Consider the following 17,429-nt stretch of genomic DNA (forward strand, 5'->3'; position numbering starts at 1 on the left):
GGACGTGGACGTCATGATTTGCATGTGTGTGACTGATCCCTGATCAGCATATGATGAGGAATTAGCCTACATCAATCAATTTGTAATTCAAAACGTTTACAATACAATGCTTGCTTTATTAGTCTATTTGCATTTTTGTTGTTACGATACCCAAACGGACACACAACATCAAATCAAAATGCATGAGTCACATGCGCCGAATACAACATGTGTTTAGACCTTACAGTAAAATGCTTACTTACGAGCCCCTAACCAACAATGCAGTTAAAAAACATTTAGGAATAAGAGAAAAGTAACAGGTAATTAAACAGCAGTAAAATAACAATAGCGATACTATATACAGGGGGTACAGATACAGAGTGCAAATAGTCTGGGCAGCCATTTGATTAGATGTTCAGGCTTGGGGGTAGAAGCTGTTTAGAAGCCTCTTGGACCTAGACTTTGCGCTCCGGTACCGCTTGCCTTGCGGTAGCAGAGAGAACAGTCTATGACTAGGGTGGCTGGAGTCTTTGACAAATTTTCAGGCCTTCCCCTGACACCGCCTGGTTTAGAAGTCCTGGATGTCAGGAAGCTTGGCCCCGGTGATGTACTGGGCCGTTCGCACTACCCTCTGTAGTGCTTTGCGGTCAGAGGCCGAGCAGTTGCCAAACCAGTCAGGATGCTCTCGATGGTGCAGCTCTAGAACCTTTTGAGGATCTGAGGACCCATGCCAAATCTTTTCAAACTCCCGAGGGGGAACATGTTTTGTCGTGCCCTCTTCACGACTGTCTTGGTGTGCTTGGACCATGTTAGTTTGTTGATGTGGATTCCAAGGATCTTGAAGCTCTCAACCTGCTCCACTGCAGCCCCGTCGATGAGAATGGGGACGTGCTCGGTCCTCTTACACATCACAGGTGGGGAGCAGGGGCTTCTGCAAAGCAGCGCACTGGATAAATTAGGGGTACAGTTCCTTGCTCGAGGGAACAACGGCATAAGGTAGCATATGAGATATTGAAGCCGGTAACCCAAATGAAGAGACACAAACACTTAATTCAGTAAAAGTCTTTACTGGCACATAATTGTCACAATGTAAAATCTTGTAACAAGGGAGCTGAAGCTGTCTACCAGGACATAGTCTTCTCCCTAAAAATATTGCTTACCGTAGCTCCTCCCCAGATAAAGCTCAACTCAATAACAAGCTAAGAATTCTTGGTACACCAGCATTGCGATATGACATTCGTGACTATTGATCACATTCAAAATACAGAGAAGCAAGGTAATCATTGTAAAGCTACAACTCACATTCTATCTACAAAGCTGTGAATTTCCCCTCTTCTAGCCTATAAATGATGCATTCATCAAGACTTTTTGATATTTACATTGCCAGTGAAGAGATCCATATCGATTGTCTGTGTGTAAAGCCTACAAGAGAGGTCAGGGGTGTTGGCTTGCATGTTAGGTGTACACACTACTAGACAAAGCATGTTCACTTTATTGAGACAGAACGCAACAAGGTTCAGAGACCGTGTGGCTTTACTGCCAGTGTCAACATTACAAAAGGTCTACAGCACCCCCTCGTGGTCGTCCTAACATTGACGACATGAGAGGTCCATCAGAGGGCGGTTGTTCCTGAAATCCGGTCCTGCCGTTTCTGAAGCTGCATTTACCAGGGCTGAATATGGGCCTTAGTCAAGAATGGATGGTGGAGGGATGTTTCCCATAGCCTCAGCCTTGGAGTACAGCAGTCAGACTATACTAACCCACTGAGGTACGGAGGATACAGGTATAGAGCACAGACTAGAGACCTGTTCCACAGTGCCCCACATCAACCTGCTGCTGTGCATGAGTACACACACACAAAAGGAACACACGCATGATCGAAATTAACAACCTAAAGAAAAATCAACATGTTTAAACTTGTTTTATATACACACACATTTAATATATAATTGAGACAATGTCTTCCAAAGTTGGAGTAGGTGGACCAAAAGGGAACAACTTAAATCAAAAACAAAGATAAATGAAATGTTCCATGAGTGAATGAATCTTTTTAAGGCAAAAATGAAATATGTCACAGCACTTAGCTGTGGCCCACAATGGTTTCACCTGTGACCACTTCTCTACATGCCTGACGGGGAGTACGCAACCATTCAAGACTGGTGCATCATGTGAGGGTCACACAGAGAGGAAGGTTCCGCTCCCGTCAATCTGTCCACGAGAGAATACAGCGATAAGCAGATTGACTACCCTCCCGCCTTTGGGACGACTCCCATTGTTTGAGCAGAGACAAGACCATCTCGTCATTATATACAACATCACACCAGAATTGGAGTCATTTCCATTTCAATCCATGACTTTAACACCGTTGACTTCCTAAATTGACTGAATTTAAATGGAATTGACCCCAACCCTGGTTTACATGGTCCTACTCTGACATACTGACAAATGCCTTAGTCTGTGTCTTATATTACTTAAAAAATACCAACCACAACCTTCAATATCCACCTCGTGATGAGTCTAGCTTGGCCTCATCACAAATAATAATTGATCCATGATTAAAACATTTTCATCCTTAAATATGGGAATATTCCAATTATTTAAAAAACAACAGATCTTTACATCAAAATAAAAAGTGAACAGATGATTCAAACAAATGATTGACAGCTATGGCTGTGTGGGGATCTGGACTGGGCTCCAGACAGGGGATTGGTCAGGCTGGCGCTGTGGTCACTCTTCTATTCTTTCTTTTCTCATGACCGTTCTAACCACCAGGGGAACAAGTCAATCCACAGGGCTGCCTAAGCTACAACTCCACCACCTCTATTTTCCCTTTAAAACTCTCTGACTGTGCTGTAGTGTCCTTTCTTCTCCTTGTTTAGCCGACATGCAGAATCCAAAGATATCCATGCAGATACATAAACATAAAACAGATGTTGAAATTCAAATGGTTGTTCATACATTCTCTTCCACACTCAAACCCATTCATATACACAGTGCAAGCAGGGAAATGGCTACCCTTCGAGGTACACACAGACTTCATCTTACCCCTCTCCCACTCCCGACCTGCTTTCCCTCGTAGGAACAGTCCACACGACTTGTAACAGCAAGTTTCAGCAAGAGCACTTGTAAATTGCAGAAATATGGCTTTTAAAACCGTAACAATCAAAATAAAAACATTTAAATATTTTTCACCCCCCCCCCCAAATATTTTTTTTCTTTAATGTGTTTCTACATTTGTTTGGATTATTATTTTTTACAATTTATTATCCAGTAGTAAAAAAAACAAAAAAAAACATCTGCAGTGTATGGGAGGATTGATGTGTTGCTTGTCAGAGTGTGTGTGTTGGACAGGTGCAGCATGCGTTTGGCTGGTGGTGAGGTGGTATTTGCTGGCATAACCCAGGGATGGTGAAGTGTTGTCGATGTTTTGATGTACCCAGTGTAGTAGTAGTGTGGAGGGCAGACAGGTGGGGTCCTGCAGGCATGACCAAGGGCAGCCCTGTCCTGTTCCACCTGGTCCCGTCAGAATGAGAGACAGGGTCGCCAGGTTATCCACACAGGCCTGCTGAGGTCAGTCATCACGTCATGCTCTAGGATCCATGTTTTCACCACTTCCCGGTGTGTGTGTGTGTCTTGTGCGAATGTTCGTTTGAGAGTGTGTCAGTTTGTGTGCACGCGAACGCCCATTTCCCCAGCAGTGCTAGTGTGTGTGAACGTGTGTTAACTTGCCTGCTCATGTGAGTGTGTGTGCACGCGTGTGTGCGAGAGAGGTCAGTCCCGTATGCTGGCGGAGTAAGAGAACTGAGAGAAGTGTGTGCGAGAGAGGTCAGTCCCGTATGCTGGCGGAGTAAGAGAACTGAGAGAAGTGTGTGCGAGAGAGGTCAGTCCCGTATGCTGGCGGAGTAAGAGAACTGAGGGAAGTGTGTGCGAGAGAGGTCAGTCCCGTATGCTGGCGGAGTAAGAGAACTGAGGGAAGTGTGTGCGAGAGAGGTCAGTCCCGTATGCTGGCGGAGTAAGAGAACTGAGGGAAGTGTGTGCGCTGGTCCTGGTCTTCTGCATCTAAGCTGTGGTCTGGAATAGACAGAACCAGGAGATTTAATACACAAACAAGGACATTTTTTATTTTTCTTCCCACAATTAAAAAAATATTTTTAACAGTGAGACAAATAAAGAGACAGACACACTCAACTCACACTTGTCCGGGGGCGTTACGGTGATGGTCTGTGCCGTGAACTCATCGTCAAAGTAGCGAGTGTCCGTCTCCGACGTCACCTGGGGCTTGAAGGGAGGCAAGAGCTTCCTCTCTACCACATCCTGCCAGTTGATGGTGGTGAAGAACATATGAGTCATCACGTCTTTGGCATCTTCTTGTCCACCTCCAAGCCTACAAAATGATCAGTCATCATCAGCATCGTCACTATTTTCTTCACTCACACACACACATACATATACATATACATATATATATATATACATATATATATGTATGTATGTATGTATGTATGTATGTATGTATGTATGTATGTATGTATGTATGTATGTATGTATGTATGTATGTATGTATGTATGTATGTATGTGTATATATATATATATACATACATACATACATACATACATACATACATACATACATACATACATGTCCAGATCCCCATATATATATATAAATAAATAAATAAAAACACACACCTCTGCTTGGGGTCCTTTTTGAGCAGGCCAGAAAGCAGGGCCTTGGCTTCGGGGGCCAGGTTCTTGGGGAAGCGGATCTCCTCCATGAGAATGAGCTCAAACAACCGCTCGTGGTCCTGGTTGTAGAAGGGCAGTCGACCGCACATCATCTCATACATGACCACACCCAGACCCCACCAGTCCACCGCTCGGCCGTAGTCATTGTCCTCTAATACCTGGAGGGGGAGAGAGATACAACTGACAAAGAGAAATAGTAAATCCAATTCTATGGAAGCCCTGGCACTGTCTCTTTCTACATCTGTTGCAATATGAACAATGAACTATTTGCAGACCGGCTGTCTATTCCGGTTGATAATCATTTACTTTCCAATGGTAGAGTTATTAACTTTGTATGTTAAGCATTCTTTGCTGGATAGATAATTATTGACTGGAAACCAATCCAAGATGAGAAACCAGCAAGGAATGCATCTGGAATTGTTAACTGGACACACTGCCATGTACTGTTCAAAGCACAACTAGAATGTATGATTTTGTTCATTATACTGTAGTTACCTCAGGTGCAAGGTATTCTGGAGTCCCACAAAAGGTCTTCATGGTAGCCCCGTCTGTGATTCCCTCTTTACACAGTCCAAAATCTGTGATCTTTATGTGTCCATCTTTATCCAGCATTAAGTTCTCCAGCTGGAAGAGAAAGACAGAGAGAATGAACGAAGAGTGACCACAGGAGAATCAGCAGCAGAAAACACCACCGCTGACATGACAGCTAACTGTAGAATGTACCACAGACTTACAGGCTTTTCACCAAGAGGCTGGTGCTCAAATCAAAATGTATTGTCACATACACATATTTATATATGATGGGATGTATAGACGTTATGGACAGTATATGTAGTATATCTGAAGAATACGTAGGATAGAATAGTAACACACACACACAGCTATAGCTGAATAAAATGGACTTGACTAGAATACAGTATTTACATACGAAATGGGTTAAACAGTACGGAAACATTTCAAACAATAGGAAATATGGGCTGTTTTCCTTGACACAGATTAAGCAGTCTGTGGTAGGATTGAGCCTAGTCCTAGACTAATTCAGAGGCACTTTTAGTCCAAGACTGGGCTTCATCTGGGTCCAGGAAAACAGACCATATTTCCTATTGTGCAAAATATTAGTCTTGAGAATATACTTTCAATGTGAGGAGGTGCGTGTAAATGTATGGGTGAGTCAGGGAAACATCCGCCAGACTTCCAGTCCCATTTGGTAGACAGACAGGGAAGCGGCCATTACCTTAAGGTCTCTGTAGACAACGTCCTGTGAGTGGAGGTACTCCAGCGCAGACACAATCTCCGCACCGTAGAACCGTGCCCGGTCTTCTGTGAACACGCGGTCCCGCGACAAGTGAAAGAACAGCTCTCCTCCGTTTGCATATTCCATCACAAAGCATAGCCGGTCATGTGTTTGGAACGCGTATTTCAGTGTCTGTGTGGGAGGGGGTAGAGTCAGAATTAGTGACCACATTTGAATCAGGTGGCTGCTTGGTGAAATATTGTAATCGGTGTTCAGTAAGGTCAGATGACGTCAGATAGGAACTCACCGTTAAGAAGGGATGCCTTGTATTCTGAAGGACTCTGCTTTCTGTTACCGTGTGTGCTACCTCATCCTTATGGAACACGTCACACAAAAACACACCATGAGGGACAGACATTCACCCAGCAGTGTACAGCTGGACTTGGACTTCTGAGCCACTCAAGAACCCACAATAGAACCAAGAAGTAACAGTCATCAAAAGCAGCATACTTATAGGGGTATGGTGCAGAAATCTGGTCTCGTACAGAATGTAACACTTTTCCCTATATAGTGCACTACTACTTTTGACCAGCGCCCTATGGGTACCGGTCAAAAGTAGCGCCATATATAAGGAACCATTTGGACGCCTCTGTCTGAGCGACTGTCATTTCCTTTGATGCCAAATGGTTACCTTAGCGATGATGACTTCTTTCCTCAGGATCTTCATAGCGTAGTACATTCCTGTGGCCTTCTCCTTCACCAGGATCACCTTACCAAACGTTCCCTTCCCCAGCAGCTTCAGGTAGTCAAAGTCACTCATGGTCTGTGGGGGGGACACAAACACCATGAGAGTTCAGATCTCAGGCTTATTCAAGACAGTTTGGATGACAGGATTTATTTGACCATGACAATTCCAGAGTAAAAGTAATAAAGAGTTTCCATAGACCTGCACCAGGGTTTTAGATGAAGAACGGGCAGAGAATGGAGCAGACAACGCACCAACACACACTATGGCCCAGGTCACATAGGGAGATGGGAAACCAGCTGTGATGAGGTACTGTTACTAAGGAGGAGATATTCAGAACTAGGATACAGAGTTTCCAATGGACAAAAGCAGCCAAATCTAGAGAAGGGCTGTTGGACAAACACAAAGAGCACTGACAGGTCTGCTAGGTTGGTAGGGGGACAGTGACAGGTCTGCTAGGGGGACAGGTCTGCTAGGGGGACAGGTCTGCTAGGGGGACAGGAGGACAGGTCTGCTAGGGGGACTGGAGGATAGGGATAGGTCTGCTAGGTTGCTAGGGGGACAGAAGGACAGGGATAGGTCTGCTAGGTTGCTAGGGGGACAGGAGGACAGTGACAGGTCTGCTAGGTTAATAGGGGGACAGTGACAGGTCTGCTAGGTTGGTAGGGGGACAGGAGGACAGTGACAGGTCTGCTAGGTTAATAGGGGGACAGTGACAGGTCTGCTAGGTTGCTAGGGGGACAGGAGGACAGTGACAGGTCTGCTAGGTTAGTAGGGGGACAGGAGGAAAGTGACAGGTCTGCTAGGTTGCTAGGGGGACAGGAGGACAGTGACAGGTCTGCTAGGTTAGTAGGGGGACAGGAGGACAGTGACAGGTCTGCTAGGTTGGTAGGGGGACAGGAGGACAGTGACAGGTCTGCTAGGTTGGTAGGGATACAGGAGGACAGTGACAGGTCTGCTAGGTTGGCAGGGGGACAGTGACAGGTCTGCTAGGTTGGTAGGGGGACAGGAGGACAGTGACAGGTCTGCTAGGTTGGCAGGGGGACAGTGACAGGTCTGCTAGGTTGGCAGGGGGACAGTGACAGGTCTGCTAGGTTGGCAGGGGGACAGTGACAGGTCTGCTAGGTTGGCAGGGGGACAGTGACAGGTCTGCTAGGTTGGCAGGGGGACAGGAGGACAGTGACAGATCTGCTAGGTTGGCAGGGGGACAGGAGGACAGTGACAGGTCTGCTAGGTTGGCAGGGGGACAGTGACAGGTCTGCTAGGTTGGCAGGGGGACACTGACCACTTTATTGCGGGACTTGGACATGGCCACCTCCATCTCCTCCATGCTGTTGCAGTCGCTGGGGGAGCCAAACGTGATGTCCATGGGCGCCTCTTCCTCTCGCGTCTTCAGGCCGTTGGCCACCGCTTGGATCGCTCTCATCCATTCCTCCCTGGAAGGAGAAAGGAGGTTAAATGTAGATCACTTCAAGCCCAAAAGACATGAATGTACATTGACTGAGTGTGTGTGTGTGTGTGTGTGTGTGTATACGGTGGGGATGAGGGTGATTAACTAGTGAGGTCAATTGAGGTCACTAATGGGGTCAATTGCAGACCTCTAATCCTGAAAGTTGGTTTAGTAGAAAATAATACAACTTGGAGAAGGAGGGCATTGCCCAGTTTACAGAGAAACAAACACCCATTCAACTCTTCCATGTTGTCCCTGCCACTGGACCTTTCCGTTCTCACCTTTCCTCGTTACTCTCCACGTGGAAGGTGCGCTCTATGACTGTGGTCCACTGTAGGCAGCGGATGACAAACGTGTTGGGCCTGGGCCGTTCTGTCTTCATCAGCTGGCACTCTGCAGACAGGGAGTAATTGAGAGGTTAGAGTGTGCTACTGTAGACACTGGGTGAATCTCAACAGTCTTCCCTCGATTCCTCTCCTCCAGTCTTCTCTACAAACCTCCTCAATACGGCACCTTATGATGTGAGGAAAGGATTCCAGGAGAGGAAACACGAGGAATAATAAAAAATGTAACAAAAGAAAAAAAACTTAGAGCCAATCTGTGTGAACACCACCAAGCAACTCTCATCCTCATCCAAGTACCACCAGGCTCTAGAAGTTGGCCCAAAAATGACAGAGACCAACCTGCCACAGAGAAGTTGTTGAGGGGTGGGAGGCTGTGGTCGGACGACATCTCTGGTTTCTCCTTGTAGCCGATGAAGGAGCCATCACTCTTCAGGATAAAGTACCGCGGCCTCCACGTCTTAATGTACTCTCCTGCAGGGAGCGGGAGTTAGAGAGGGGAGGGAGAGCGGGAGTTAGAGAGGGGAGGGAGAGCGGGAGTTAGAGAGGGGAGGGAGAGCGGGAGTTAGAGAGAGGGGAGGGAGAGCGGGAGTTAGAGAGAGGGGAGGGAGAGCGGGAGTTAGAGAGGGGAGGGAGAGCGGGAGTTAGAGAGAGGGGGGAGCGGGAGTTAGAGAGGGGAGGGAGAGCGGGAGTTAGAGAGGGGAGGGAGAGCGGGAGTTAGAGAGGGGAGGGAGAGCGGGAGTTAGAGAGGGGAGGGAGAGCGGGAGTTAGAGAGGGGAGGGAGAGCGGGAGTTAGAGAGGGGAGGGAGAGCGGGAGTTAGAGAGGGGAGGGAGAGCGGGAGTTAGAGAGGGGAGGGAGAGCGGGAGTTAGAGAGAGGGGGGAGCGGGAGTTAGAGAGGGGAGGGAGAGCGGGAGTTAGAGAGGGGAGGGAGAGCGGGAGTTAGAGAGAGGGGGGAGCGGGAGTTAGAGAGGGGAGGGAGAGCGGGAGTTAGAGAGGGGAGGGAGAGCGGGAGTTAGAGAGGGGAGGGAGAGCGGGAGTTAGAGAGGGGAGGGAGAGCGGGAGTTAGAGAGGGGAGGGAGAGCGGGAGTTAGAGAGGGGAGGGAGAGCGGGAGTTAGAGAGAGGGGAGGGAGAGCGGGAGTTAGAGAGGGGAGGGAGAGCGGGAGTTAGAGAGGGGAGGGAGAGCGGGAGTTAGAGAGAGGGGGGAGCGGGAGTTAGAGAGGGGAGGGAGAGCGGGAGTTAGAGAGGGGAGGGAGAGCGGGAGTTAGAGAGGGGAGGGAGAGCGGGAGTTAGAGAGGGGAGGGAGAGCGGGAGTTAGAGAGAGGGGGGAGCGGGAGTTATATGTATGGCTCATGTGCCCCTCTTAGGGTTTATGTTTAACTAATTCTGAGTAAAGTGGACACAGTCCTAGAAACAGAGTAACAGACACAGTGAAACAGCAACTAGTGAAGCTCAGCTCACCCCTCTTATGGAGCCAGCCCTCTCTGACCACAATGATGTCGTTCATGCTGGGGCAGAGGACAAAAGGTTGCTGGGTGTCAAGGTGGGGTCACAGGGGGAAAAGCGGGGGAAGGGGAGGGGCGTCAGATGTGTCTCTGACAAAAACGTCTCAATACCTGGGGGACCGAAAGACAACAAAGATAAAGATATTAGCCACAATTGAAAGAGGATACATTTTCATTGATTATTATTAAAAATGAAACTGAGTACTAATGATCATGAAAACACGTCACTGTGTTGGCTTATGACAATGGAAAATAATTGCCCGCATGACGATTACAAAAATGTCACTTTCCAAGATGTGTGTGTAATGTAAGCTGGAAATAAGAGGCACTGTCAGATAGGAAAAACACTGTTGCACGGCAGGGGGCGTGGCAATGAGCGTGGTTGGTTGTCGGGGAGGCTACATTTTAGAGAACATTATAGAGGCCCCCCATCTTGGCGCAGCAGAAGCCAATTTCCTGCAATTGTACAAATTTCTCCATTGAGCTGAGAGAATATTTTGCCGTTTTAAAGCTAGTTTCCTGCAATTCTATAGATTTTGCCCAGTGTACTTTTGCTCAAACATAAAATGAATACTTCTAAATTCATTGTTTTTGGAATTTTCTATTCTCCCTGTCTAGCTTCTATTTTGTTAGTTCTTAAAGATTATATAAAAAAGATATGTATATAGATTCATTATCTTTTCTACATAGTTAACATGTTTTTCCTTCTCGAAAAGTAATAATAAAGAATAACCTCAGACTTAGGCAACATGAAAAAAAAAAATGGAAAAAAAAGTAGGATTACAATGGCAGAAGGCTACTTTGTGATGATCACCTGTACAATGGTAGAGTAAGGGATAGTATATTACAGTCTTAATCTAATTAAATCAATTTTAAAACACACAATAGCAAAAACAGGGTTTAGACAAATCACATTTACAGTTGGAAATTTACGTACACCTTAGTTTACGCACACATTTAAACTCAGTTTCACAAAATCCCTGACATTTAATCCTAGTAAAAATGCCATGTTTTAGGTCAGTTAGGATCACCACTTTATTTTAAGAATGTGAAATGTCAGAATAATAGCAGAGAGAAGGATTTATTTCAGCTTTTATTTCATTACATTCCCAGTGGGTCAGAAGTTTACATACACTCAATTAGTATTTGGTAGCATTGCCTTTACATTTAAACTTGTTTCAAACATTTCAGGTAGCCTTCCACAAGCTTCCCACAATAAGTTGGGTGAATTTTGGCCCATTCCTCCTGACAGGGCTGGTGTAACTGAGTCAGGTTTGTAGGCCTCCTTGCTCACACATGCTTTTTCAGTTCTGCCCACACATTTTCTATAGGATTGAGGTCAGGGCTTCACGGTTGGGATAGTGTTCTTCGGCTTGCAAGCTTTCCCCTTTTCCTCCAAACATAACGATGGTCATTATGGCCAAACAGTTCTATTTTTGTTTCATCAGACCAAAGGACATTTCTCCAAAAAGTACAATCTTTGACCCCATGTGCAGTTGCAAACCGTAGTCTGGCTTTTTTTTAATGGCGGTTTTGGAGCAGTGGCTTCTTCCTTGCTGAGCTGGTTTCCTCCAGCATCTTCACAAGGTCCTTTGCTGTTGTTCTGGGATTGATTTGCACTTTTCACACCAAAGTACGTTCATCTCTAGGAGACTTCCTGAGCGTTATGACGGCTGCGTGGTCCCATGGTGTTTATACTTGCGTACTATTGTTTGTACAGATGAACGTGGTACCTTCAGGCGTTTGGAAATTGCTCCCAAGGATGAACCAGACTTGGAGGGAAGTCCACCATTTTTTCTGAGGTCTTGGCTGATTTCCCCATGATGTCAAGCAAAGAGGCACTGAGTTTGAAGGTAGGCCTTGAAGTACATCCACAGGTACATCTCCAATTGATTCAAATGTCATCAATTAGCCTATCAGAAGCTTCTAAAGCCATGACATAATTCCAGAAAATTTTCCAAGCAGTTTAAAGGCAGTCAACTTAGTGTATGTAAACTTCTGACCCGCTGGAATTGTGACAGTGAATTATAAGAAAAATAGTCTGTAAACAATTGCTGGAAAAATGACTTGTGTCGTGCACTGTATATAATTAATGTTTATGAATTAGTAAATTATCTATCCTTGGCAGCCAATGTGCATATCTAGCCTAGTGCATATCTAGCACCCATTACTGGCTTCCTAGGCTACATATTATCATCATATATAGCTATTTCTGTAAATAACCAATATTTACAGTTACACCCCTGTTTCTGCATGACCATTTTGTTCCTCTCAAAACATCTTGAGTAGTCTGATGGTGCCCAGAATATATTGTTTGCAACTTATTCGGCTTTCCACCTCTGGGGGTACTTGAGAAGACTCATGAGACCATAGGCCTACTGGTAAAATATACATAAGGGGGTACTTCAGTGGTACTCTGAACAGAGAAAAATGTACTTGGTGTTACATTAACTGAAAAGGTTGGGAAACCATTGGTCTACAGGACAGCGAGGATATTTAAAGTAATTTTTTGTAGAATTCATACCATCTTATGATTAAAATCACTTGTTTTCATAATTCAGCTGCTTGGCTCAGGATCATTTTAAAACTGCGGTACAATTGCTCAAACCCTAGCAGTCGTGACAACCTCACGTGCCTAGCAAGAGACAACAATAGTCATGTTATTCATGTAAATGTTATCCAACATATAGACGTTAACTTCTTAAAGCATTGTTTGTTAAGGGCTTTAAGTAAGCATTTCACTGTAAGGTCTACCTACACCTGTTGTATTCGGCACATGTGACAAATATAATTTTATTTGATCCCGATGGTCACTCTAGAGCTCCTCTGTGTAGATGGGGGAAACTTCCAGAAGGACATCCATCTCTGCAGCACCAATCGGACCTTTATGGTAGAGTGACCAGACGGAAGCCACTCCTTAGTAAATGACATGACAGCCCGCTTTGAGCGTGCCAAAAGGCACCTAAGGATTCTTAGACCATGAGAAACAAGATTCTCTGGTCTGATGAAACCAACATTGAACTCTTTAGCCTGAATGCCAAGCACCATGTCTGGAGGAAACCTGGCACCACCCCTACGGTGAAGCGTGGTGGCGCATCATGCTGTGGATATGTTTTCCAGTGGCAGGGACTTGGAGGCTAGTCAGGATCGAGTGAAAGCTGAATGAAGCAAAGTTCAGAGAGATCCTTGATGAAAACCTGCTCCAGAGCGCTCAGGACCTCAGACTGGGAGCGAAGGTTCACCTTTCAATAGGACAACGACCCTAAGCACACAACCAAGACAACACAGGAGTGGCTTCGGGACAAGTCTCTGAATGTCCTTGAGTGGCCCAGCTGGAGCCCAGACTTAAACCCGGTCGAACATCTCTGGAGAGACCTGAAAATAGCTGTGCAGCGACACTCCCCATCCAACCTGACAGAGGTTGAGAGCATCTGCAAAGAAGAATGGGAAGAACTCCCCAATACAGGTGTGCCAAGCTTGTAGTGTCATACCCAAGAAGACTCAAGGCTGTAAATCGTTACCTAAGGTGCTTCAATAAAGTACTGAGTAAAGGCTCTGAATACTTTTATCTACAGTTGAAGTCGGATGTTTACATACACTTATTAAAACTTGTTTGTTTTTCAACCACTCCACAAACTTCTTGTTAATAAACTATAATTTTAGCAAGTCGGTTAGGACATGTGCATGACACAAGGAATTTTCCCAACTTTTGATTAGCTGTTTAGGAGCCTTATGGCTTTGGGGGTAGAAGCTGCCTTTTGGACCTAGACTTGGTGCTCCGCGTTCTTGGTCGACTCCCTGGCCAAGGCCCTTCTCCCCCGATTGCTCAGTTCTAGGAGGAGTCTTGGTGGTTCCAAACTTCTTCCATTTAAGAACGATGGAGGCCACTGTGTTCTTGGGGACCTTTAATGCTGCAGAACTTTCTTGGTACCCTTTCCCAGATCTGCGCCTCGACACAATCCTGTCTTGGAGCTCTACGGAAAATTCCCTCGACCACATGGCTTGGTTTTTGCTCTGACATGCACTGTCAACTGTGGTGTGTACCTTTCATAATCATGTCGAATCGATTGCATTTACCACAGGTGGAAACAGGATGCACCGGAGCTCAAATCGAGTCTCATAGCCACGGGTCTGAATAATTAATATATTTTTTCACCCCTTTTTCATGATATCCAATTGGTAGGTACAGTCTTGTCCCATCGCTGCAACTCCCGTACGGACTCGGGAGAGCTGAAGGTCGAGAACCGTGCGTCCTCTGAAACATGACCCCGCCAAGCCGCACTGCTTCTTGACACAACTCATGCTTAACCCAGAACCCAGGCACACAAATGTGTCAGAGGAAACACTGTACACCTGGCGACCATGTCAGCGTGCATTGCGCCCGGCCCGCCACAGGAGTTGCTAGAGCGAGATGAGAAAAGGACAAACCCTCCCTTAACCCGGACAACGCAGGGCCAATGGTACGCCGCCACATGGGTCTCACGGTCGAGACAGGCTGCGACACAGCCTGGGATCGAATCAGGATCTGTAGTTGCTGTGCTTTAGAACGCTGCGCCACTCGGGATGCTAGGGTCTGAATACTTTTGTACATAATGAATGTTTTAAAATGTGTTCCTAAATTTGCTAAAAAATAAATAAATAAAAACCTTTCGCTTTGTCATTATAGGGTAGTGTGTGTAGATGAGGGGGAAAAAGTATGTAATCATTTTTATAATAAGGCTGTAACGTAACAAAATGTGGAAAAAGGTTTCAATACTTCCCGAATGCACTGTAAATGTGTTTGTAACATATTCAGTGGCCATTTTTAAAAGTAGTCCTTGTGCATAGTTCTATTGTTTGTTAAAACCTCTTAAGGATCGAACCGTTTCTTTTCAATTTCTGCCTAAAATGACCAAATCTAACTGCCTGTACCTCAGGACCTGAAGCAAGGATATGCATATTCTTGATACCATTTAAAAGGAAACACTTTGAAGTTTGTGGAAATGTGAAATGAACGTAGGATAATTTAATATTACATCTGGTAAAAGGTAATACAAAGAAAATAAACATGAGTTTAATTTTTGTACCATCTTTGAAATACAAGAGAAAGGCCATAATGTATTATTCCAGTCCAGGTGCAATTTAGATTATGGCCACTAGATGGCAGCAGTGTATGTGCAAAGTTTTAGACTGATCCAATGAACAGTTACATATCTGTTCAAAATGTCATAACATATGCTCTAACTGTTCCAAAATGTTTTGGATGGGAAGCATGCGGACGCCTTTACAGGCATGCAGGTGTAAAATGAGGAGAGCAAAGAAATTGGACCAGCAAGGCTGACATGTTTTTTATTAAACCATCAAGTCTCTGTGTTGACTGACTCCTCTTTCTGATTCTGGCCCGTGTGTATGTGAATCCTCAGCACCAGAAAGTGTTGGGTCTGTGTCTGTTCTGCAGCCAGCTCTGTTCAGTTAGAGACCAGCGGCCACCTGTCTCAGCTTGCCCTGGCACAGGCTGGCCGTACTCCCAGTTACCATGGGCACCGCACTGGACTACCAAATAATCCCCACCTTGTGATGCACTGCCCACCGGCTGTTACACAACTAGGCTACACAATCAAATAACTGCCAAATACCTTTCAATTCCCCACCCCCTGCTGCTGCTTCCTTCTCATTTACACAACTCATACACACGTGAAGTCCTCTAGATCAGGGGTTCACAAAATGTTTCACTCGGGCTGCCATTCCAGCATTGGGGAACATCCCCCCCGCGCACGCTCCACGTCTTTTCTATGCGCAGAAGCACTGCTGATGACAAACTATTCACATCCCTCTTGTTGGTGGAGAAATTCTGTGGGTTTAAAGCTAATTTCTTGCAATTCTATATCCACTGCTCAAAAAAATAAAAGGTAACACTTAAACAACACAATGTAACTCCAAGTCAATCACACTTCTGTGAAATCAAACTGTCCACTTAGGAAGCAACACTGATTGACAATAAATTTCACATGCTGCTGTGCAAATGGAATAGACAAAAGGTGGAAATTATAGGTAATTAGCAAGACACCCCCAAAAAAGGAGTGGTTCTGCAGGTGGTGACCACAGACCACTTCTCAGTTCCTATGCTTCCTGGCTGATATTTTGGTCACTTTTGAATGCTGGCGGTGCTTTCACTCTAGTGGTAGCATGAGACGGAGTCTACAACCCACACAAGTGGCTCAGGTAGTGCAGCTCATCCAGGATGGCACATCAATGCGAGCTGTGGCAAGAAGGTTTGCTGTGTCTGTCAGCGTAGTGTCCAGAGCATTGAGGCGCTACCAGGAGACAGGCCAGTACATCAGGAGACGTGGAGGAGGCCGTAGGAGGGCAACAACCCAGCAGCAGGACCGCTATCTCCGCCTTTGTGCAAGGAGGAGCAGGTGGAGCACTGCCAGAGCCCTGCAAAATGACCTCCAGCAGGCCACAAATGTGCATGTGTCTGCTCAAACGGTCAGAAACAGACTCCATGAGGGTGGTATGAGGGCCTGACGTCCACAGGTGGGGGTTGTGCTTACAGCCCAACACCGTGCAGGACGTTTGGCATTTGCCAGAGAACACCAAGGTTGGCAAATTCGCCACTGGCGCCCTGTGCTCTTCACAGATGAAAGCAGGTTCACACTGAGCACATGTGACAGACGTGACAGAGTCTGGAGACGCCGTGGAGAACGTTCTGCTGCCTGCAACATCCTCCAGCATGACCGGTTTGGCGGTGGATCAGTCATGGTGTGGGGTGGCATTTCTTTGGGGGGCCGCACAGCCCTCCATGTGCTCGCCAGAGGTAGCCTGACTGCTATTAGGTACCGAGATGAGATCCTCAGACCCCTTGTGAGACCATATGCTGGTGCGGTTGGCCCTGGGTTCCTCCTAATGCAAGACAATGCTAGACCTCATGTGGCTGGAGTGTGTCAGCAGTTCCTGCAAGAGGAAGGCATTGATGCTATGGACTGGCCCGCTCGTTCCCCAGACCTGAATCCAATTGAGCACATCATGTCTCGCTCCATCCACAAACGCCACGTTGCACCACAGACTGTCCAGGAGTTGGCGGATGCTTTAGTTCAGGTCTGGGAGGAGATCCCTCAGGAGACCATCCGCCACCTCATCAGGAGCATGCCCAGGCATTGTAGGGAGGTCATCCAGGCACGTGGAGGCCACACACACTACTGAGCCTCATTTTGACTTGTTTTAAGGACATTACATCAAAGTTGGATCAGCCTGTATTGTGGTTTTCCACTTTAATTTTTAGTGTGACTCCAAATCCAGACCTCCATGGGTTGATAAATTTGATTTCCATTAATTTGTGTGATTTTGTTGTCAGCACATTCAACTATGTAAAGAAAAAAGTATTTAATAAGAATATTTCATTAATTCAGATCTAGGATGTGTTATTTTAGTGTTCTCTTTATTTTTTTGA

The 17,429-nt window shown here is 46.0% G+C and overlaps 1 protein-coding gene across 1 annotated transcript; it reads right to left on the reverse strand.

Annotated features, from left to right (window-relative positions):
* Positions 1 to 1,030: 1,030 nt before the first annotated feature.
* akt2 (v-akt murine thymoma viral oncogene homolog 2) lies at positions 1,031 to 10,067 on the reverse strand. The gene is made up of 11 exons (XM_055880623.1): positions 9,957 to 10,067; positions 8,839 to 8,970; positions 8,437 to 8,548; positions 7,991 to 8,141; positions 6,652 to 6,783; positions 6,268 to 6,333; positions 5,961 to 6,152; positions 5,222 to 5,350; positions 4,670 to 4,884; positions 4,173 to 4,363; positions 1,031 to 4,050 (listed from the first exon to the last, which is right to left on the reverse strand). The coding sequence occupies exons 1-11, from the start codon at positions 10,000 to 10,002 to the stop codon at positions 3,971 to 3,973; spliced, it is 1,446 nt and encodes a 481-aa protein (XP_055736598.1). The 5' UTR covers positions 10,003 to 10,067; the 3' UTR covers positions 1,031 to 3,970.
* Positions 10,068 to 17,429: the final 7,362 nt, after the last annotated feature.

Source organism: Salvelinus fontinalis, chromosome 24, assembly GCF_029448725.1.
Source record: "Salvelinus fontinalis isolate EN_2023a chromosome 24, ASM2944872v1, whole genome shotgun sequence".
NCBI classification, from domain to species: domain Eukaryota; kingdom Metazoa; phylum Chordata; class Actinopteri; order Salmoniformes; family Salmonidae; genus Salvelinus; species Salvelinus fontinalis.

Bases quoted from the DNA above. Each gene is read 5' to 3' on its own strand.
- akt2 (XM_055880623.1), bottom strand. From the start codon at position 10,002: ATGAACGACATCATTGTGGTCAGAGAGGGCTGGCTCCATAAGAGGG. The intron at 8,549-8,838 runs GTTGGTCTCTGT...CCCTGTCTGCAG, and splicing joins CAACAACTTCTCTGTGGCAG to AGTGCCAGCTGATGAAGACA. The intron at 4,364-4,669 runs GTGTGTGTTTTT...ATCATTTTGTAG, and splicing joins AAAAAGGACCCCAAGCAGAG to GCTTGGAGGTGGACAAGAAG.